This window comes from Bos javanicus, chromosome 2 (assembly GCF_032452875.1).
Source record: "Bos javanicus breed banteng chromosome 2, ARS-OSU_banteng_1.0, whole genome shotgun sequence".
Lineage (NCBI taxonomy): Eukaryota > Metazoa > Chordata > Mammalia > Artiodactyla > Bovidae > Bos > Bos javanicus.
In genome coordinates, this window is record NC_083869.1 from 95526985 (window position 1) to 95551109 (window position 24125).

Sequence of the window (24125 nt, forward strand, 5' to 3'; positions counted from 1 at the left end):
GTTCTGATACACGGGGGTAGCTATAAAGGGGCAGCAACAGCATCCCCCGGGCCCAGAAAATGCAGTTTTCGGCTGAAAATGATGTTGCCTGTTTGCTCTGGGCTCAGTTTTACCAGTATAATTTGCTAAACAGCAATGGCTGTTTCTCTAGTGCATTGGGGATAATTCAGGGAAAGATGAAGAGCTCAAAAAACACTAGTAAAGCCCACTGGTCATATTAATGCTACCAAGTAATACTTCTGAACCAAATGTTTTACAAAGTCATCTGAGGCTTTTTCCATTTCAGATTTATACTCCTAGTTTAAGACACACATATAATAAGCCTTCAAATGAGAATAAAAGAAGAGATAAATATTATTAAAAAGAACGCTTAAAAAATGCTAGTATATCAAGCACAAAATGAAATTCAGCCCTGAGTTTCCTGGTAGCCAAGGTAAAATGATCAACAATAAGTTAAGAACTTCTCATCATCAAGAAAAAGAAACATCAGTTCCTCAGATATCAGTTGATCTGTGTATGCCAGGTTTAAAGCAAGAGCTGGAAGAAGACAAAATATGGAATAAAAGAGAAAGAATAAGAGGAAAAAAGGAGATGATTAAAAAGTATATCTCCCTATTTTTTTAAGGAAAAAAAAAAAAGTGGAATTTCCTCACTAAAACCATCAAATGTTTTGCTGGTGAGGGGACCAAAGGTTCAGCGCCTGGATGTGTTTTTCTCCTTTGTAGCCCCTTTCTGTTGATGTTTTTCTGGCTTTCTAAGCAAAGAGGAAACCTCACCCATTCCTGTAGACATGCATTTATGACCACATTCTCCTGGCCAATAACACTAAGCGGCTCCTTTTGGCACCTCTCAAGGGTGGAGCGTCAAGCAATTGGACCTGGTTATGAAGTTGCTGTTGCTACCGCTCAGGTTGAACGCTGGCAAGTTCAGGGAGGACTCCAGGGCAGAGCTAACTCATTAAGGACAAAATGTGCAGGCACATTTGACCTTTGGAAATCCAGCCCTGGTTAGAAGCTTCCAGAATCAAAACAACAGCTCCAGGCTGGAAAGAGAGTTGGAGGAAGCGTACTATGAGCACTGGACCCATCCCCGCCCCCACATTCCCCTGTGACTGAGAGGCTCACAAAATCAATAGAGCAGCATTATTAACTCTGCAATATCATAAGAGAAGGCTCTGCTCTCTGCCTTAGTGGAGAGTGAAGACAGCAGAAAGGCAGGCTGGCTCCAAGGGAAAGGATGCTTCATTAAAGTCTGAACTCTCGGGAGGCAAATTCATCTAAGCTCTACAGATGAACCCAGTATTGATATAGCACCTCCTCCACTCCCATAAAAGTTGTGCCCTTGGTCAAGGAGAAGTCTCAGAGGGAGACAAGCTAGTCTGAATGACAGGGAGTTATTGTTTGGTTTAGACTTCCAAAAAGTCACGCCAGGGGGCTAACCCAAGGCAAAAGTTTCAAAAACATCATAGAAATGTTCAGTCACAAGCTTTATAGCATCCCACTGTTGCTAATTTTTCACCTTGTTTTCCTGGGTCACCGACAAGTACCAAAATGAACATTTTCAAATGTCAGCAGAGGAGAACACAGAGCCTCTGTTATACCTGCAGGGAAATGAAACCACCAGCCCTATCCTTGCGTCCCTTCTGATTTGCTTAGGACTCCCAACCAGCTGGGTCACGGCTTCCCTCGCATCAGTCACATGACCCAATTCAGCTGCCTCTATCACCAAGTCAGTATCACCAACACATTTCATGCACGCCTGAGGGAACAGGGTTCATTTCAACCTTCCCTTCATGTGAGGCTGTACCTTGGTCTCTACAATATCCTGCCACCATCCCTCAGGAATGCCTGTAATTGTCACTACAAGGCTGAAAGGTGCCTCAGACGCCAGGAGCAGGGAATGGCAATCCACTCCAGTATTCTCGCCTGGAGAATCCTATGGAGGCTGGCGGGCTATATAGTCCATGCGGTCGCAAAGAGTCAGACACAACTGGGCGACTAAGCACACAGCACCAAGCTAAGCAAAGTAAGTTTTCAGATGCATCTTTATCCCCAAAGCCTTCCTCCAATCATGCAGATTAAGCAAAAGTCTTCTCTGTAAAGTCATTGTTGTCTTCAGCGTCTCTGATTCTCGCATTTGATTCTAGATAGAAGGTTAAATATCCCTTGTTACAAACCATACTTACATCAATTCAATCCATTTGCTATTAAAGAAGCATCACTCTTTCCAGAAAGGTTTTTTTCCTTTAGCTGGAATCAAATAAATACGACCTGATATGTTTATCAGTATTGTTCACATCACTCAACACAATGGCAACTCACCAATCAGTCCTGAGGCAGAACTTAAGGAACAGAATGCTTATCACATCTATATTTTTTAAAACTGCCACCACTGATGACCATAAATTACCTACTGCTTTTACGTATACAGATTTTATAAGGAAGTGCTGCACAGTAACGTACCATTAAAGGTTTAACTGACGTGCTTAGTCAGAATCTCCTGGCTGCCATGATTTGCTGTGACATGAAAAGACCATTAGCTTTTCCTTTTCTTTACTTCCCTCAGTTTTTCCTATGAAAGGAATACAACAAATCTATTGGAAAATAAGATGAGGTTAAAAAAAACAAAACCTTCAAACGATAATACAGTTACTTAAACACTGACAATACATACAGTAAGTATATGGAGTGTGACAGCCTTTTTGTTTAGCAAGATTAAAATTCCAGCTACATACACAGAAGAGAATTTACACACTCAAGAGGAGACTCATGATAAATGAAATATATGCAATAAATGAAACAGATCATAAGTATACTAAATCCAAAATGTTTGTTCCATTTTAGATTTCTTGAGTGTCAACTACATACTTCCAGGAAAAAGTTTTGAGAAGAACATTTTGGGGAGTATATAAAAAAGCTATGAGATGAGCAGGAAAATTCCTTAACTATTTCAGATGTGACTGGGAAAATCACTGAGGAAATATTCTCTCCTGACACCCTGTTCTTTTCCTTATATGCCAATCACAATCTATTTATCTTGTGGGTCCACTCTAGATTCTAGCAAGGACAGCATCTGTTTGGGTCATTAATACATTCTCAGCACCAAGTACAATGCTTAGCATATCAAAAGCCTTCAAGAAAAGAAGAGAGGAAGGAAGAGAAAGAGAGAGGGATGAATTAAATTAATCAATTAAAGAAAAGGAACCAAGAGAGTGATGTCACCAGGATAGCAACATAGGTGGTTCCTGGCTTCACAAGAAGAGCAACTATCAACTATTCATGAGATAATAGTTGTTATCTGAGAAATCTGATAGAAACTGAGTAAATCACAAAGAAAGAGAACCAAACAAAAATCATAGAAGAAAAATGAAGCATAACTACAAAACTGAGCATTCCCTACTTCCTTCTCAAGCATCCCGATGGTTAATTACAGAGGAGTATGACTGTTCCGACTCCTTCACCCCCTGTTAGTGGATGACAGACTGATCAGCAAGAGCCAGCTGACTTCAGGGACTAGGAGTTCTATTCTGATGTGAAGTGGCCAAGAAGAGGCAAGTGGACAGGTGGACAGGTAAGGGACAAAGCAGTCTCCACACCAGCATTTTTGGAGACTCAGGATTCTTCTGTTCTCATCTCTCTACCTCCACCACTCTTCCTTGAGGCTACCTGCCTGCAGTCCTCAAATTCTTTCCATTTTTACTTGCAGGGTGAGGTTGGGGGAATTCAGGACAGACTAGAACTCAACACACCCAGGGTCACTCCCCTTCCCTAGCTGCTCCCAGTCCCTTTCTGGCCAGTGTTCCTCAAAGAGCAGGGCCTAGGACCAAGGTCCCTTGAGCCCCTTCCCCTGAGTCAGACCAAGATAAAACCATCATTGCTGCTTCCTGTCTTCCTTCTACCCTGGAGCCTGTCCCCGTGCTATACTAGACTCCTCCCCTCCTCCGCTAGAATTCCTCAGAGGCACGGGGCTCACTCTTCCAAGTAAGTATCTCCCAGGATGTCCTGCAAGTAGAGCTTCCAAACTTCTTTTTATCACCTTCCCTCACTCCTGCCCAAGAAAGCTATTGTAAGAGAAAAGATTAAAGAAAAGAAAAAAGAAAAACACTCTATAGGCCCTGCTCCTCTCTCGTCATCCTAACCCCTTCCTGGAAAGCTTTGCCCCCTGCTGTGCAGGAAGCCCTGAGGGGCCAGGCAGGCAGTGCAGAGCTGGCGACCTGCTGCTCAGCTGGACGCACGTTTCCTTCCCCTGGATGAGCAGCCTACAAGCCGTGGGGTGGGGGTGCGGAGAGGATTCCACAGTAGCTACTGGGACGCCAGAATGAGACGGCACTTCCCAACTGGGTCTCAATCCAGTTTTATCCACTTGAAACCTGATATTTAACCTCTAATCTGTCTGTTTCCTGTATCTATTTTCTCAAATGGGTTGGGGAGGGGAGAAGGGGAGTTAATTTATTGGCCCCACTAAAAGAAGAGCAATCATGGTATAATTATAGACAATTGTCAGCAGTCCAAATTATTGATCCTCTCAAGAGGCTGGGTATTCTTTTAAATGAACATAAGACTGAAAGAAAAAAAAAATCACAAAGAAAAGGCAAGAGGCCCATCACTTCATCACTGGATCGCTCTTAAAAAAATTGAAAGTAATGAACACAGGTGAAGGTCAAAAAATTTAAACAGAATAGAAAAGGTTTAAAAAATAAAATCTCCCTTTCTAATTCCCAGCACCCTCTCCTCCTTCCCCCTCAAACTGTCAATAAGTATATCCTTTTATTTGAATGTATATAGAGAGAGACAATTGTATTTCTTCTTTTTTCTCATTTACACAAAAGCTAATTGGCTTTTTAACAGCTGGGAGGCCCCAGCTACAAACAAGCTGGGGAGGTATGACCTGGATTCCTTCTCAATTACCCCTGCCTTCTGCCTACAGCCCCTTTTGCCCCATAAGAACATCATCCCTGTATTCCAAGGTATCCCCACTTACCACACCCACCCCACTCCCTCAGAGCAAGTCCCTCAAAAAGAACCAAGTCATCTGATGGCTATGGAGTAAGATGCCCTCACTGTGGGGAACATAGGACTCTGTATTATTTCTGCAACTTACTGTGAGTCTATAATTACTTCAAAATAAAAAGCATTTCTAAAATGAAATAAGTTACCACTCGACAGGGAAAACCACAGTGAAGAACCTGAAAGTAAGAGGACGATAAGTAACAGATGATGACAAATTTCTCTGATAATACAATGTGCCAACATCAGCCCCAGCCTCTGTCGCTTCTTTCCACCGTGTTCACTGACCAGGGTTGTAGCATCGGCCAGTTCTTGCAATGCCTTAGGACAGGTTTGATTTTCTTTAACGAACAAAACATTATTTTCCAATAAAACTGTTTGTTGCAAACTTGAAAATGTTACCACTAGATCTGAAGCAATTTTTGTTTTGTTTCGTTTTTTTCTTAATAGCTGATTAAGTTTCTATCCTCTTTTAAAAAAATCAAAACTAAACTTTAAAAGTACGTAAGTATTTAAGTTTGCAGAGAAAGGTATGGCTCTCCAGATGGGGAGTCCATCCAATTCATGATCTCAAGCATTTTATGGCCACACTTCCTTGCAAATCATATTGATGGCAAAGATCCAGCTGCATACTCAAGTGTTTTGTCACATTCCTGACCCCAGAATCAAATTTCTCATGTGGGAGGTTGAGCCAAAGGTATGTCCTGACAAATCCCTACAGAAGTAGATTCCTGTCCATCTCCACTTCCGCTTAAAAGTCCGAAGAAGGGCAAACTGGAAGCTCTGAGTTTTAAGAAGCCCCTTAACAGAGAAGGCAATGGTACCCCACTCCAGTACTCTTGCCTGGAAAATCCCATGGACGGAGGAGCCTGGCAGGCTGCAGTCCATGGGGTCATGAAGAGTCGGACACAACTGAGCAACTTCACTTTCACTTTCCACTTTCATGCACTGGAGAAGGAAATGGCAACCCACTCCAGTGTTCTTGCCTGGAGAATCCCAGGGACGGCGGACCCTGGTAGGCTGCCGTCTATGGGGTCGCACAGAGTTGGACATGACTGAAGCAACTTAGCAGCAGCAGCAGTAGCAGTAACTCTATCAAGGCTGAGAGGAAGGCCATGTCGGCCATCCAACCCTGATGAGAGAGAGAGGACTGTGCTAAGCCACTACATGGGCTGCTCCTAAAAATCTTCGCTTTGAATGGAGGTCTTTGAATAAGGACAGAGCTACTCAATCCCCTAAAACAGGGATGGGCTAAAACCCTAGTGGCCCTCTCTTAGACAGGGATCCAGATACTCCCTCATTCCCAGCTTCAGGATGAGGCAGTATGAGAGAGGGCCTTTGGACCTCACACTCTGAGTTCCTAAATTCTTGTCAAAATGGCACCCATCTGAGCATCCTGAGTTGAAGAGTTCATGGAGCTTGACCAACGCAGTCAGTGTGGTCCTCAAGTCAGAGAGATCAACCTCCCTTCTTATCTACAGTTATCTCCGATCTGGGTTGTCTAGGGTGGGATAAAAGTCCATGTCCCTGAGACCATGAATGCTGCTCTGTCACTCCAATCCCTGTGCAGCATAAGCTAGGCTTTTCTGGAAGTCAGCTGAAAGGTCCTGGTAAGTCCAGGACTTCCTAACCAGGCCAAGTTCCCATCTTATCAGTGAACCACATGTGACAGACATTGTTAATGAGTCACTTTAGCCACACAGACTTCTACTTTCAGGAGCAAACTGTCCCCAAGGTTCTCCTTTCTACACAAAACCCAAACTGCCTTCATCTCTGGGCATCAACTCACAGACACACACCCAATTCTTTCATGAGTGTGATAAAATATTTTAAGTTTTAAAAATTTATCTGGAAAGAATCAGTTAAGCTAAACGTATTATCTTAATCTAGCTTTGACATACTATATTTACTAAATTTACTTTTTTCAAAATTTATTTAAAAGCTAACACACACACAAAGAAATTAGAAATTATGTCCCCACTTTTAGAAAACCAGTAGGAAGATTTTTCAAAGTGCTGCAAGTAAGGGACAAGAGCCCCACTTGAACAAGTAAGAAGCTACTATATCCATGCTCAGAACACTGAACAGAAATCATAAGGAAGAAGAAAGTCAACAGAGAGTGCTAGTTTAAGTCTGAAACTAAAGCCTCCGCTACCACAGAATAGAAAACAATAACATTATGTAGCATATGATAGTTTACAAAGCACTTTCACAGCCATGTATCATTTGATTATAATAATCCTATTATTATAAACCCCACACTGCAGATGGGAAAATGCAGTTTAGCGATTTGCCCTGGTTTATATTTACAAAGTCAGAACTAAATTCCAGTTTTCTGACTCCAAGTCCCTTGAATTCTCTACCACATCAGTGTTCTTCATATTTCACTTCATCCCACGTTCATACATTTTTACCAAATCAGCTTTCCATCTGTATAATCATTTCCCTATTATTTACATTTATAACTGCCTCATGAAGGCATTGAATCTTGTAATAATCTATAACAGAAATGTGTCTGAAAAAGTATACGTGTGTGTATGTGTGTATATGTATCTGAACCGCTTTGCTGTATACCTGAAACTGACACCACATTGTAAACCAGCTATACTACAGTAAAAATTTAAGGCTGCATATATTTTAAAATACTTTTCCTATAAATGATCATCAATAAAAAATAACCATAAAATTAAAAACAATATAACCAAAATGATAATATTAACTTTTAGCTGGACGTTTGACTGTCAAAAACTCTGGGTTTGGTTTCTGTTTTCTCGTCATTAAAAAGAAAGAAAGGAAGAAAAATGAAAAAAAGGAAGGCATAAAGAGAGGGCAGGATGGAGGACAGGACAGAGAAGGAGGAAGAGAAGGAAAAGATCATGAAGCCTTAAGGACACAAAGCTGAGACTTTCTCCTAGAGTTAGTCAGAAGGATTGAAAGAAAACTGAACCGGGAATAATAATAAGGCCTCCCAAGGTAATTCTGTTGTTATTTAACGCTGTGCTCCTGAGCCCACAGAGGGTAGCTCACCCTTTGAGAAGCACTGCCTTGAGCCATGCTTCACCACACATTATGTTAACATGGGAAGACATCTGAAATATTGAAATGGGATAAGTTAGGAGTTTGGGATTAATATATACAAACTACTATATATAAAACAGATAACCAACAAGGACCTACTATATAGCACAGGAAACTATACTCAGTATCATATAACAATCTATAATGGAAAAGTGTCTGAAAATGTATATGCATGTATATATGGATATATATATATCTGAACCACTTCGCTATACACGTGAAACACCACATTGTAAATCAACTATACTACAATAAAAATTTTAAAATAAAGTATTTCAAGTAAAGCAAATTGCTTGAAGGTCCAATACTGGCTTGGACTTAAATAATGCTCTCTAAAGCTCAGGCTTTACAGTAAACTCCGAGAGATAATGGAGGCCAGGGAAGCCTGGTGTGCTGCAGTTCATGGGGTCACAAAGAGTCAGACACAACTTTGCGACTGAAACAACAGAGCTCAGGCAGGTTATCTGCAAATCGAGGAGAAAGAAAAGAGATTGCGATGAGATGTCTAATAGTCCTCAGATTCTAATATTTGTAAAATCTTAAACTCTTTGAAGAGGGTGCATAAAAAAAGAGATCATGAATGCAGAAACAAGAGGAAAAGACACATCTTGGATAGGAAGACAAACGATTTGCATTCTGCTTCTCTTTCACAGAAGAACTGTGCAAGGACATTTGAGGGCCATATAAGGTCTGCCTGCTTTTTTCTTTTTGCTTTTATTTTCTACCTTTCTTTCTTCCTTTCTAAAGATACTTTCCAGAAATATTTTAATAGCTGTCAATTCACATAGTAAGATAAACAACTATTTAGTTTTTAAAAATTAATTAATACATATGCTAACAAGATAATGAGGCTGGACCTTTACTTAACCCTCAGAGTTTTTTAAAAAGAAAAAGTAATTGGAGATTGTAGCAAAGGAGGTATACCCAGCATCAAGTAATTCAATGGAATGACTGGCTTTTTTAACAGGAAAAGAATGACTTGAAAATCGCCAGCCAGTCAACCTAAATGATATCCTTAGTAATATCAGAGAGCCAATACAAAAGAATAAATTTTTTCAAACACCCCTAATGTAGAATAGCATCCTGAAAGCATTAGAAAATGAAGGCCAAGTGCCTTGCTGGCAGTATTTGAGTGCCAAGGGCCAAAAAAAAAAAAAAAAAAAAGCCAATTACTTGATTCTCAGAAAAGTACTTTATTATAATGCCCTAGAGTTCTTCACACAAAAAGCATCACTTCCTCAGTGAAACAAGTCATATAAAATCCACTTCCACAAAAAATTAGCAGTTAAAGCTGATAATGGGGTTCTATACAACATGCTTCTATATCAAGACTATGAAACCTCAGCAATGGATACACGTTTTTCTTCCACAAAAACGACTTTTCCCCACCACTGATCAGTTGTGTGTCATGAGTGACAAAAGAAACCCAGACAATGGCAGTCATTTGTTAATGAGGGTTGTCTGACCAGAAGAACTTTTTTTTTTTGGTATTGTCTCATTTCACTCCCATTTCCACCAAGAAGACGCTGCAAGCTCAGGAAACTTAAGAGTCAGTTTCCAAATTGGAAAATGTTGCAAATACCAATAAGGAATAAACATGCTCAGCAGCAACTGCTCAGCCCAGGCGGGGAGAGGGGTAAACCAGATGGTCTTTTCCAACCCAGATTTCGATGATCTACAACAGAACCTGGATGACTCGGAGAAATTGAGATGCAATTTGGAATCTGCTTTATAAAATAGAATCCCAAACAAAGACATTCAACAAGGCAGAGAAGTCTAAAAAGGAATGAAAATGGATTCCGGGTAAGAACAGAAATCAAGCCAGCTTGAGACTCATGAAGAAATAACGGCTGTCCCCCAAATCACAGCATTTTTGGAGGGGAAGGTGACTTAGAGAGCTGACAGTCTGGGGGTCACAAACTCAAATGCATGCTCACCTGGCTAGAGATCAGAAACAAAGCAAGGTAGAAATAGTGGAGACAAGGTTAATTGAAGAGTGCATGATGTGTCTGAAAGCATTCCAATTAAAAAGAAAACTGAAATAGGTATGCTGGCCAAATAAAACAGCTCTTGAAGCCAGTTTAGCCTAGGAGCTTCCTGTTTGTATCTGATCATCTGACTGCTCCTAACTCTACCCTACTGTCTACACATGAGGAAACTGAGGACCAGAGAACTCATATCATTTGATGATAAGCATGCAATAGTGTTTGCCTGTAGCAGAGCCAAAATGCTAGGATTATATTACACACCGAGATGATGTTAAATGGAAAAAAATGAAATGACATTAAGGCAAAAATCCTGCATGCCTTTAGGTCAGGTGTACTAAGTTCACAGAGCTTATTTTTTCAGAGGCCAAATTATATCATCTAGTTAAAACATAAAGCTACTGAGAATTGCTGGAAGATGTATGCAAGGAGAGGTTGTGCAAAAAAACAAAACAAAAATCCTAAGTAGTCAGAGTCAGATATCCAGTTTTTCAAAAACCAGTGTTAAGTCCATAATTATCTTTGTCACAACAGTCCTGAATAAGATGGCAAGTGGAGTTCCTGACTTCTATTTTCCAGGCAGTAAAAACGAGGGACAAAGAACCCTCACAGTTTTATTTTTAATGGATTCTTTAAAGTTACATGCTCAAGGTTCCTTCTAGATACTCCTCAAAAAGCAAGGTAAGAAAAATCCTTTCCATTCTTGGTATTGGGGAATGTACATTTTTTAAAAATTGGGTAAGCTTAAGACTCTTAAAAAAAAATAAAAAGTGAAGTTCCGAGGGAAAAAATTTCATTGAGATATATTAAGTGGTGTGAAATCTCCCTAGGAAATTCATGAAGTCCAGAGAAGGATGACGAGATCCTCCCCTAGGGCAGCTAGAAGCAGATGAGACAAAGAACTGGAAATCTTCTTTCTGGGAGCCCCCCCTTCTGTCAGCCAACGGGACTTTCCTTCCCTGGTTTCTGTGTGTCTAAGAAACACACAAACACACACTCCTCAGAAGGAGGAGATGCAGTCTGTACACACAGCTGGCATCTCTTGACATAAATCTCTCCATAGGTACTGGGCTAAACCTTCAATATGAGGAAATAATCTTCAAGTTTTATAGCAGCATATGCATGATTCTTCCCCCTCCCCCATAAAACTCCCAACATGAACAACCACATCATGAACAACATCAAATTATTGCTTTTCAGAGGCCAATTCAAAAACACCCACTTTATCACAGAAAGAATATTCCTTGTGTATGTGAGTACTTCCATTATGTCTTATTTGAAGGGGGAAAATGAAATAAAAATCCTATCGGAGATATTTATAGATCTCATAAAACCTGATTCACTCTCATAAGCTGCTGTAAGCTCAGTCATCAGGTAAGGCAGAAAAGGCAGGTGTAGTAACCGGCACTGTATTACAGTATATGTGCCTAATTCTGACTCACAAAGAAAAATATCCACATGCCGGGAAAACTTAGGAAAAGTCCTAAGTAAGACTGGAAAGAAAGGGAATGAGTTGGACATGGGAGTGAGCAAGCCAAGCAAATTCCAACAGTATCAAAGGAGGCCGAGTTTTGGGGGGCAATGGATATTGCGAGTATTTCCCCACTACTAAGCGCAAGTGATTTCATGAAAGCTGCTCTGGTGGGATGGATAAAGGAAATACCATGCCTTCCCATCATTCACCTTCTCTTAGACACTCGAGATGACTAGGGCCTTAGAGAAACCAGTGATACTATTTAGAAAAAGAGTACTGTTTTCAACGGAAGGAAGAATGGTTGAAAATGGGAAAAGAATTTGTTGAGTGGATCCTATGTGTCAGACACTGGGCCAGAGAGCCAACATGCCTGCTCTTACTTAGGCATTATTGTCTCTATTCCACCCATGACAGAATAGACTCAGAGATGTTGGGTGACTTTCTCAAGGCTCCAGCTCTGCCTGATTTCAACACCTCATGTAATTTGACTAATACAAACACTATGACCTTAAGAAACCCTAACTAAAGTGTTAGTCGCTCAGTCATTGACTCTTTGCGACCCCATGGACTGTGGCCCACCAGGTTCCTCTGTCCATGGGATTCTCCAGGCAAGAATACTGGAGTAGATTGCCATGCCCTTCTACGGGGGATCTTTCTGATCCAGGGATCAAACAAGGTCTCCTGTACTGCAGGTAGATTCTTTACCATCTGAGCCATTATAGGGCTCTTTTTCAGATGAGAAAACCAAGTCCCAGAAAGATAGGCCAGAAAGCCTTCAAATCCATACAGTTCCACTGAGTCCCAAGCCATGACCTTTGGCTTCTGCCTTGGTGTCTCCTTCCTAACTAGGAGTCAGTATAAATGTAGAAATTCAGAGTCCTGAGCATACTGCCTGGGCTCATTCTGAGCCCAATCTGGCTCAACCAGACTTCCAAGTTGTGTGACTTTAGGCAAGTCATTTAATAACTCTCACCTCAATGTATCCATCTGTAAAAGGAGGATTAAGCAGAACATATATCTCACAGGGTTGGTGTGAGAGTTAAATGAAATGATGTATATAACGTGCTCAGATGAGATCATCTCTAGGAAGTATCTGATATCTATTAGATATTATTCCTAGAGGAGGGCATGGCAACCCACTCCAGTATTCTTGCCTGGAGAATCCCATGGACAGAGGAGGCTGGTGGGCTACAGTCCACAGGGTCACAAAGAGTCGGACACGAGTAAAGCAACTTAGCACAGGTATTATTATGATGCTTGTTATGGTGACAGACAGAATGGCCAAGTTGAAAGAAGGAAGAGGAAAGAATGTTCCACCATGGGTTTTGCAACTCATCTGCTTTGCAGCCACATGAATACAACTTGCTTCATCTTCCTCTGCCCCATTTTTCTCACCTCTGAATGGGAAATTCTGTAATATCTGCCTGTTCCTTAGTTACAGAAAGAATGTGCCAGTGACAAGAGATCCTGATCAAAACACCCTGAGTCCTTGAGAACAAAAGCTCAATACAGATGTCTGTTAGACTCTTACAAGCCAACGTGAACATCCCCATCACAGGGGAAACCATCTCTTGGTCCATATTAAAGAAAGAAAGAAAGAAACTTAATACAGGGAGGTAAATGCACAGGGGAGGGCCGGGTCATCTTGGAATGCAGAAGGCAAAGCCAAAAACTCAGTGTGACACTGAGCAGCATCTCAGGGAGCTCACAGGAGAATCAGCTCTGCACAGGGGGCTCCTCGCAGATGACATCCTTCACCTCTTAGACAGGAGCTGTGCTCTATGAACAGGGTCTACAGTGGCCCTATGAACAAACACTAAGAGCTCAAAAGGGAGGGATGGGGCCATCTATTTCCACTCCTTTGTATGCCAAGCAAATCGGCCGCCTCTCCAAAAATAAGAGCCAGCACTGTGACCAGTCCATTGAATTCCCGCAACCTGAGCTCTGGAAGGTGAGCATGAACGCAGGGTCAGGAGCAGGCAGGCACTCCCTTGTCGAGCGATTGCTCCACAGCTAATTGCCGTTTTCACAGCTGGGTTGAGCTTTCCAAAAGATATCCTTCAACCCTGAGCTCTGAGCTCCTCTCCTGATGTTCTCTCTTGCCAACCATACCCCATCAAAGACAGTTTATAGATGAAAGGATGCAGCTACAGTACATACATTTTTGCAAACATCACAGTTTGAAATCGAGGCCTTTCTAAGGCTTCTTTGTGAAAATCACCACATGCCCACAGTCATTACCACAAGAGCTAAAGCCTTCTATGGACAAGGAGGCGGCCCCCTTGCCTGAATGTCCTCGGTGGCAATTCTTCTACAGTTTATTTTTGCACCTCTTACTAGAAACTTGGGTCCTTTGAAATTCTTTATAAACAGAGTCTACTTGCAAACAGTGAGGTCAGGAAGAAATCTGTTGAACTGGTACCTAATACCTATCTGGCATCATCCAACAGATGTTCATGCATGCATGCATCCATCCCTTCAAAACCACAGAGCGGGCTGAGGTAAGTGGAAAATCATGGTCGAGAGCCTGCCGAGAATGAATTATTTGAAGCACGGCACGGCTGGAGTTTAGTGCCCACCACCACAAAAGTACCAGAAATGGAATTTGACCAGGTTAAGCAAACCTCTAGTGGGTCAGAGGAAATGTAAGCTAAATGAGACTGTACTCAACACTTTAGGGTAAAGGAAAGCAAAACAAGAAGGATCAAACAACACTTGGACAGTTGCTATTAACCAAGGAGCTGGATGAAGTATACCCACGACTACCCTGCTTTATTATAAACCTCTTTTACACTTAGCTTCCAAGTTATACAAGAAATAAAATATTTCCATATAAGGAACAGCCAACTACAACTCTGATCTATCTGATATCAACCTTCCATAGATTAAGAGCTCAAAACCTTGGCTGCATATTGGAATCACCCAGAAGATTATTTAAAAAAAAAAAAAAAAAACACACTGATGTCTGGGTTCCACCCAAAGGAATACTGATATAATTGGTCTGGGGTACAACCACAGTTGTGAATCATTACTGCACACATAGTCAAATCTTAAGTCACAGTCATATCTTAAGTCTTAAATATCCACTGATTATCTACCATGTGCATGGCTTTCTAAGAACCTGAAGGGTTATGTATTAAAAGTTTATTCTCAGAATTATAACCAAGGCATGGACTTTGCTCCAAATCATACAACCTAACTGGAAAAACAGGGTAATGGGGAAAAAAGAAAAACTATATTACAGGACAAAACTGAAAAGCATCACGAGGAAGTAGAAAGTTCTACACAAGAGTGTAGAAATAGCAGCAATTACTGTTGGCAAAGGGAAAGTGAGGGAGTTTCCTGGATGATGTGGCAACCATCTGAAAGTCAAAGGATGGGTAGAATTTGGACAAAGAGACTCATGAGGGAAAAGGAAAAAGAAGGGAAAAGTCTGAAGGAAATGACATAAATGAAGACAGAAGCAGAAAAAGCACAATCATTCAATTTGTATGGCAGCGCGCATGGTAACAAGAGGGCAAACTTGTAACTACTACCTAGCCTCAGTCTAGGAATACTGTGACTCTTAGACGTTTGGCGTCATCATACGCAAAAGAGGGAAACACCAACAATCTGAAACACGGTGATTGAGGTAGAAAGTCAATCCAGGTGAGGTGGCCAGGCTGCCCTGCGGCAATGGCAGAACAAGAAGAAAGCCAACCAGGTGCCGTACGGTGAGATCCAAATCAGGGGGATTCTTCAACCGATGACAGTCAAGGGAAAGAGAGAAGCCACAGATGATAGAACCTTCAAACCTGGATCCCAGAAGAAAGGCAATTAGTACAAGAAACAGGGGAGCCAGGAAAAGGAGGACAGACTGGATGAGCTCACACTTCGGGGTATATTCAGCTGAGGTCATAACTGGACAATCCCAAAAGTCTTTAGTGTCAGCCCCCATGTTTCCAATTCCAAACTGTGAGACTGAACTCAGGAAGATACCGGAGCTGGACATGTAGATTACAGCTTTGATGAAATAAAGAAGTCTCCATTTGGGAAGCAAACTTCAATTTCTAAGATCTTAGAGGTGAAGCCAATCTGTGAGACAAGTTCCAACAGAGAACTTTTACCATCATCACTACCAGAGATTGGGTGGAGACGGGCCAAAAGTTGCTGGGAAGTAGAGTGAAGAGCGCCCCAAGTTTCCTTTCCTCGCTAGAGTCACTCAAAATTAGGCCAGCACAATCCTTCCAGCCCCACAGGACTTTTTTAAAAACACACAGAAGTTGACTCTCTTCCCAACTGCTTATCACAATGTGCAATATTTTTTTGTTTAAATTTGTAAAACATTACAACTTCACTGCCCATCCAACCCTCTCAAGAAATCTTAAAACACTTCAGAAAAGCTTTTCCTGAATTGGCACATGATAACTGCTACAGTTTCACGCAGTCTCTTAGTTGGCAAGTTGTCAGAGACAAAGCATTTCACCATTTCGCACTTGACGCTTTCCACATAAAACCCCAGTTCCACCATCCATCCAGCTCCCTACCACATCCATCTCAATGCACCTCCTTATTCTCACTCCATTTGTTATCATTTAAGTGACAGCACTTTTTTTCATAGGGCTGGAGTTGTAATTGGGGGCTTTTGTTTTGTCTTTTTAGTACAGTGTACATTTTCCAGGTTACCACACATTATTAAAAGTGGAAAAAGAGATAAAATGACACACATAAGCTTTCTCCAAGATATCAATAGCTTGGTTTAGGGCCCAGACAATTCCCAAACTTCATGTACAAGGGCTGTTCAAAGTAAAAACAGGATTTTTTTGCCTCCTTTTAAGGGGAAACAGGGAAAGAAAGAGGAGGAAAGATGAGAAGTAACCCAAAATATACTCAGAACAACATGATGAAAAGCAAGCAAATGGATCATGTGGACATCTGAAAGAGTCTGGGGCCTAGGACCGCCATCCATGTTAACAACAGCTGGACCTTGGAAGGTTCAGTGTTCCATCTGGCTTCAACAATCACTTGGTCCTAGCCTAGTGTTTTAAAGAAACCAAGAGCCTTTCAGGATTTGAAACTCTAAGATTATCTGCATCTAGCTTTGGTAACAGGCCTGGGGCCTGACTTTTAATATGACCCTTAGGAAATGTCAATAAACCCATATTCAGAAATAGATATTGCATACGGCTCTACATTAATTATTTTAATTACCTATAATCATTTCCGAATGACACAGACAGGGATGCTGTTTCCTGGCCATTACGGACATGTGTATTTACGCTGTCTACTCATCTGCCCTCAAAGGGCCACCAGCCCCATTACCCCATTAGCTAAAACAAAAGCACAACAGAACTTAGTAAATCTCAAGTATGTTCTATAAACAAGATTTTAACAAGGTGAGGCTATATAGAGAGGCATGGGTCAGTACTCAAATTCAGGACTTCAAATCTCTCTTTTTGGCAACAGTGTTCTGATAGTGCATTACTGAATTCTGAACATGCTCACTCTCCCCTACTGGAGTCAAGCTCATACAGGGCAGAGCCTATAGCCAATTCAAATTCACATCACCCAAACAGTATTTTGCACATAACCAAAGTAAAGGAATGAAGTACTGACTGTGAAGTATTTTCCATATTTTCATATAAATAGAGAAAAGCCCACAAGGTGTGACTGAGTGCCTCGACCAGCTCAGTCAGCAGTGTGAATCACTATGAAATCATAAGTCACTCCCATGTCAAGCAGGCTGATCCTAGATGGATCTCGAAGCTGCTGCTGACCCTCAGCTGTCCCTCTGTATGTCACGCACGTGGTGGATGGGGACAGCTGGAAGCTGCTCTAATGGAGAGTGCAGCAGACACAATACACTCAGCAGGACCAAATTCTCAGGGTCACAACAAAATACCAAGTGACGAAAACAAAAAGGTACCAAGGCAGGAGAAATGATTCTCCAAATTAGCAGCAGAAAACAAAAGTGAAAGAACAAGAAGGGAGAGGAACAAGATGATGACTAATTTTAGGTAAAAACCTGTTCTAGTAATGCAGGACTTGATTTGGGGAACACTTAAATTGAATGAGGAGAGTTTCTCCTGTGGGTGTGTGATGTTCTAAAATAAGCACACAATGTATCTGGGCAGAGGAGTATTTCTTAACTTGCAGGTGTTGCATGTAACATTAATGATTAGCTGCTGTATCTTGTTCCACTGACTTTAACACCTTTAGTGCTTGTAGAGCTTCCTAATCACTGTTCTTGGTAAGATCTGGCGATCTGGGTTAAAAATTTCTACCTGTTCACGCAAAGCAAGCACTCAGTTGATCTGGGAAAACAAAGGGGTGTATTTGTAGAGAGATACATCTCCACCCCTCACCCTTCTGGCACTGCTCAGGTTACGTTGGGGAGCTGTCCTAAACTTTCAGCAAATCTCTGTCCCAACATACATGCTAACTGATAGACTGAGTGAACCGGAATCACAGAGGCATTCTCTGCATTTGCCAATCATGGAGGCCAGCAAAGGTGACTGAAAACTCCTGGCATGCTACTGCCAAACTGCAGAGATAGGGGGTGTCTCCACCCGATGTGGCCAGCTACCCTCTCAACGTGAGTCATTTGGGGCTGGCTGGAGGAAACTGCCTTCCCTCCCCAATAAGCATAGGCTGATTAAAGAATTCTGCATTGCCTTCTTGTACACACAAAGTTAAAATGCAGGAATTCTCTGATGGGAGAAGAATCTGAAGATTTATAAGAGAATGGCAACTAAAAGCTCCATTAGGACCCTCTCTAAACTATTCCCATTTAAGTGGAGAGGCAAATAGCCCCCACTGGCATTTATATTTAGAATGGGCTGAGAGAGAGGAAGAGCGCATTTTGAACACTGAAGGTCTCTGACATACCCATACATAAATCATTTCAGGGTGAGGTGTCACAGTGCATCTTCTGCTCTGCCCTTTAAATGGATTGGACCCCAACATCACATTCTCCTCAGGGTAGGGAGTGGGGGTGGGAGTTACATGGAGAACAAAGAAGTCACCACTTCCTTTACCCCCTCTCCCGCAACTAAAGACAGATGTAGTTAAAAAAAAAAAAATCTGCATTGTAACATTCATTCATTTAAAATACCAAACTGAAACAGGTAGACTTAATGATCATGTTTAGAAACCCTAAATCTACACAGAGATATATCTATTCAGAAGAACATGGAAATGAATCTGTTAAAGAAAGGCTAAGTGTGTGATTGATGGCATTCACATGTGCTTTCATTTGTAAAGCTACATTTATTTAGTGACTGCATTCTTATAAAGGAAATCTGGGTAACAGGGGCAGTTCCAATTTTTTTTTTCAGTCTGCCAAGTCACTGTTTCAAATTTTTTTAAAAATAGGCTTATGGTAACTAAAGAACGCACAAATCACATACAATAAATAAATAAATAAATAAAAAGCCAGCTATTTTATCCTTTCAGTGTGGTTAGCAAGGCTCCTTTGTGTCTACAAATTTCCCTGGGTGGTGCTGTTGCCAAGAAATTCTAATTCACGACAAGGTTTTCTGCAAACTGGGGACAGAGGCAAACCTGCGGGTGCAGGGACCCTACAGTTTGCTTTGTCTTTCTGGCTGAGACAGCACCTGGCTGCTCGGGCCTGTAGAAGGCAGTGCGAAGGCACGATCCCCGTGTAGGAGAAGCAACGTAGCTCACGGACCAAATCCTATCCCTTGCACCATGAGGCTGCTCTTGGAAGGCAACCATTTTTGTAGGCTGTCCCCTAGAGATGCTTCATACCAAAGGCCCTTATAAAAAGTGGTTCAGGGTGCCTGTCACCAAGATGAAATTGCAGTGTTATGGGGACGCTGCAGTTCTTACAGTAGCCAAGTATGCCATTAGTTTAAAACAATGGGGGAGTGGGGGAGGAGGGAGGAATGTTCTATGATTTATTTATTTGTTTCCAGTAGCAGTGGAAAATTTTCTCTGAGCACAAGGGAGGCCTGAAACTGACCCCATCTGCCAATTATGAATCAGCATTAACAACAAACATAATTCCATAAGAGTTTTCCAGTAAACACACCATGCTCCTCAATGGCATGAAGCAAGGCTAAGTGTAAATAAGACTTAGAACATCATTACTTGACCTGTACTCATGAAACAGCAGTCTAGGTATGAAGAATATATCAAAATTCTAAAAGTGCTTGTAGCTTCCCAAAGAAAAATAACCATCAATATTGTATTAAATCCTTCTTCATCTTCCAAGTCAGCAGCACATCCAGAAAAATCATGATTTCTGACGGCGACAAAACTCATGAATGGGTCCCCCGTTATCCATCAAGTGGTACCCTATACACTACGCTAGCTTCTGTCCTACCTTTGACTTTTTTCTACTTTTGCTCAGACAGCTCTTGGAAAATTTCCTGCAAGTTTCCGAAGGGCTTAAGGCTGGTGGCCGTAGGAGTTGTGCGTCAGCTGAATTCCATAAAATAATAGACCACATAAGCACAGCGTAATTTACAGTTATATGACAGGCAGGGATGATGTTACTTGAGCCAAGTGCTTAAGTATGCAGTCAGAGCCCAGGAATGGAGAGCTGTTAATGTAGGATGTCCATCTGGATTTAAAAATTATACCAGCAACGATTTTCACAGTTGGAGCTGGATGTGGAGAAGACATGATTGTCCCAAAACCCAATGTCAAAATGATGACCCCTGTGATAGGAGATCCATGACAAGCTCACTGACTGTTAAGCAGGACAATTATCTCAGGCAAGAATTTAAAATAAAACCTCCATCCTTAATTTTAAAATGCACAGATGTTCTTGGGTTTATCATCCAAGCCAGTCTTTTCTTAGGAACCAAACCAGATTACTGGAATCTCTGCATTTCGCTCATCTCCTCAAGGTACACTGTTCACTTTCAGGAGTACATCTAATAATTGCTCCTCATTTGACCTCTAAAATCTGATTACCCCAGAGCATCAGCAAACTTCCTCCGGCCTGGGGTTCTTTGTAGCAACCTTCCTGAGCTGATTTGAGCAAAGGAGACTTAAAATTTCACCATCTGATGGTTGATTTGGAACCAACAGTTGCATGTAACCACATTCCCCTCCTTTATACTCAGAAGCAGCACAGGGGAGGGTGTAGGGAGAGAGAGGAAGAGAGAGAAGTTGGAGATATGTCACCAGTACGAACTTGGGAGTCCCAATCACCTTTACAGAAAGCATTTGTGACTAAGGAGTCCAGAGAAGAAAGCTCTTTGGAGTGACAGCTCATTTAGGACTGTGTCCTCACAAGTTATATTTCAGTATGGACTATGAGCATGCTTCTGAAAGAGCGTGGTAAAGGATCTGAAGGTGAGGGTAACAGGCAGTAGGACAGGATTAAGGCAAGAAATAGGGAAGGAGGTGCAGTGGGCTGAAATTCCTTTGCCCACAGATAGAAACTAAACTAGAGGTTCCTCGAAGTGGGTGAGATGAAGTGAGGAGGAAGGGGGGTGGGAGGTGGAGAGAAAAGCAGAGAAAGCTTCTGAGGAAACAATAGATCTAATACATCCTCTAATTATCAAACCAATGATGTTTCCTTATAGATCTAGATGTTCTCATGGATGGTCTAACCAGATCTAGAAAGGCAGGTTTCCTCTGGAGAGGCCTTCCCCAAAAAGCAGGCTTTACTACTGTGAAAACTTGAACCAAAACAAAGTTGGGTGATTCATCAGGGGGGAACGTTGTAACAAATAAAGCCAACTTTCTTTCCTCCAAGCCTACTTAACAGTTAGTCACAAACAAGGGTTGCCTAAATCAACAGATTCTCTTCCCTAACGAGTCTAGACAGTTGTTAATAGGCAACCAATTCAACACCAGTGGGCTGACAGTGTGAAATGAAGACTATTTCTGAAAATGAAATTCTGGCAACCTTTTGGTTTAATTAGCATGTGAAATAAAAGGAGGAAAAAGCTCCAGTGAGACCCTTCATGAGGCAGTCTCATCAAGGATGGAAGAAAGGATGCACTGGAGAAATGCCTTATGCTAAAAAAGTGTGCGCTGTGTGTGCCTTTAGAGAAGGACAAAGTCAAACACATCTGCCAGCATCCTCAGGCAGGAATGCATGTGTGGACCCACAGACACCAGAGACCAGTATCCGGAGAAACTCCAGCCTGGAAGAATCAGGGGAGTAACGGCAATTAGTAACAATGGTACAGAGGATCACCTCCTTACACCGAAAACCAAACCTCACTCGCTAAAGCAGCGACTGTTACATCCTTAGACTCAAGCCGGCAAATCCCGCTTTGGATCCTGGCAGAGGAAATCCAGCCGTTCATTAGCCTTAACAAGCTGCTGTCACGAAGCAGAGAAGTTACATGAGCAGCCACACACCAAGCCTCTCGCAGCCCTCCCCAAGGGCAAGCACGTTTCTCCAAGACGGATTGTGCACGTTCACACTTCCTCCATGCAAATCTGAATTGTCTTCTTGGACTTTCCATGATACACATTGTAGAATTTTGAAAGAATACTAAAGCATACTCGTGTCCCTCCACCTTCCCCCCATCCACCATCTTTCCTGAAGAAATGTCCCCTCAGCAGCTCCCAATCCTTACTGCGAAAAACCACCGTTTCTGCAGCAGATCTGGCACTTTCCACTGACCAGCACTTTCTTTATTCTACTTCACAAAGCCCAGTGAACTTGTCACCAGCCCCACTTCCCCCTCCCTGGGACACCTAGCCAACTTGGCACTGGTGCCCTTCAGCATCTTAGGAGTTTCTTAACTAGTCCTCTAAGACAAAGTCAGAGGCATGGAAGCACACACCACCCTTTGTCGGAGGTTGTGCTAAGTGGAGAGGGACACCAAAGGAGAGAGGGAAGCAAGGACACACGCAGAGAGTGATCTCTTTCCGTGGATATTGCACTGGGGAAGCCTACAATGCATGGTCAGCACTAGATAGATATATCTTCCCATCCTCCTCCAAGATATCCTTGAGTACCTTTTATAACTGGGTTCCTCGCCCTCCTGCCCACCTTCTAATCTCAAAATCAAGTTCCTATTCTTTATTGACACTCGCTAATTACTAGGAAAACACCCCGCTTTGCGCTTACCACCCCCCACCCCCCCGCATCTGACGGCCGTCAGCACCAGTTGAGAGATGAACCTGATTTAAGGTACCAAGTAGGTACAGCTAGTGCATGTAGGGACGCGGTAGCTGTCTGCGATGGCTCGTTAAGCCCCAAACCCCCTTCCCACCCGGCTCCTCCGAACCCCAGAAGTTAGGCAGGTCTCTGCTGGGGGACAGTGAGCCCAACAAAATGTGCACAAGGATGTGTGTTGGTGACTGAAACGCAGGCAGCTCGGACCGGCTGCTCAGCTCTGCACACTATACGGGGTTAGGGGGTGGGTGGAGAGGTAAGCATATGACTGTTTCCAAAAACATTTTCAACAACAAACAGCCAAAAGGGGGGTAAAAATTAAACAAACAAACAAAAAAATTCAACCCCAAGCCCACACCAACGCAGCCCCTGCGAGTCCGCCGCCACCACACGATTTACACAAGTAATTTAAATCATTCACCTGCTGCCAGGTCTCCTCCAGGGATGGCAAAGCTGAGAAGTAGCCGGTGTCGTGGACAAGTTGTAGCTCCTGGAATATACTATAACTAGCCAACACGTCCATGTTGCTGCTGCCGGGCAAAACCGGAGGAGAAACCCTCCCCCGAACACAGTTGGGTCTGTTTGTTTGTCAGTCTGTCTGGCTCACCCCCCAAGAAGGCAGACATCCAGTGGCCCTTTTGTTTTGTTTTGTTTCAGTCAACTAAAAAGGAAAAAAAAAAAAAAATCAATGCAGGAGAGAGGGAGAGAGGAGGTGAGAGAGGAGAGACTGAGTGGGGTGGATGGAGAGAAGCATCCAGCGTGTACAGTGCAGACGGCTGCCAGGAAAAGGGGACTTCTCCACGGGAGTAACAATTCCCTTCCAGGGCTCTAATCACTCCAGCTCGTGGATCAGGAAGGGGGATGCAAACTCACTGATACGAAGCTGCCATCTATTTCTGCAGCGCTGTTCGCTCCTAATGCAATCTTTGCTCTTTATTTTGGGAGGTTGCATTTTTTTTTTCTCGCGATCGCTTCTCTCCCCCCCTTTCCTTCCCTCCCCACCCCCCACCCCATCCTCGCTAGTTTGTAGTCTCTCCCCCTCCTCCTCCTTTTCTCCTCCTCCTGCTCTTCCCCCTCCCCAAACTCCCTCCCTCCGCCCCGCTCTCCGCGCAGCCGTGGGATCTCGGAGGAGGGCGTACATTAGGCCGCGTGTGACCATGTAAGGTAAACAGGGGGCTCATGAAGTCACTCAGGACCAATGGGGAGCGCGGAGCGGGACCTGAGGCGGGGCTCGGCCCTGGCGGCGGGCGCCGATTGGCAAGCTGCGAATCTCCCCGCTGCCTTACAAGGCGGTGCGAGGCGAGCTATTTTTAGAGGGCTATATAATGGGGTTGAGGCCGCCGCACAGCGGCCGGGTAGCGTGAGCGCGAGGGACGGGGAGGGTCGCGGCGACACTCTCGCCGGCTCCCGGGACGCCGAGGCGGCTGGGTTCGGGCCGCACGCCGGCCTTCGACCTTCGCTTTGGTGCCAGATGGAAACTCGGGCGGCCG

General features: G+C 42.9%; 1 protein-coding gene across 3 annotated transcripts in view; it reads right to left on the reverse strand.

Moving 5' to 3' along the window:
- Nucleotides 1-23651, reverse strand: part of KLF7 (KLF transcription factor 7) — a 105361-nt gene extending 81710 nt beyond the window's left edge. Inside the window, exons 1-2 of one of the 3 annotated variants that reach the window (XM_061382685.1) lie at nucleotides 23509-23651; nucleotides 23057-23296 (exon numbers count right to left, since the gene is read on the reverse strand). In XM_061382685.1, the coding sequence (XP_061238669.1) occupies nucleotides 23057-23158 (102 nt within the window). In that variant the 5' untranslated portion in view covers nucleotides 23159-23296; nucleotides 23509-23651. Of the gene's footprint in view, nucleotides 1-23056 lie in introns of all 3 variants that reach the window. The other 2 variants (XM_061382704.1, XM_061382695.1) reach the window with 2 other exon arrangements.
- Nucleotides 23652-24125: the final 474 nt, after the last annotated feature.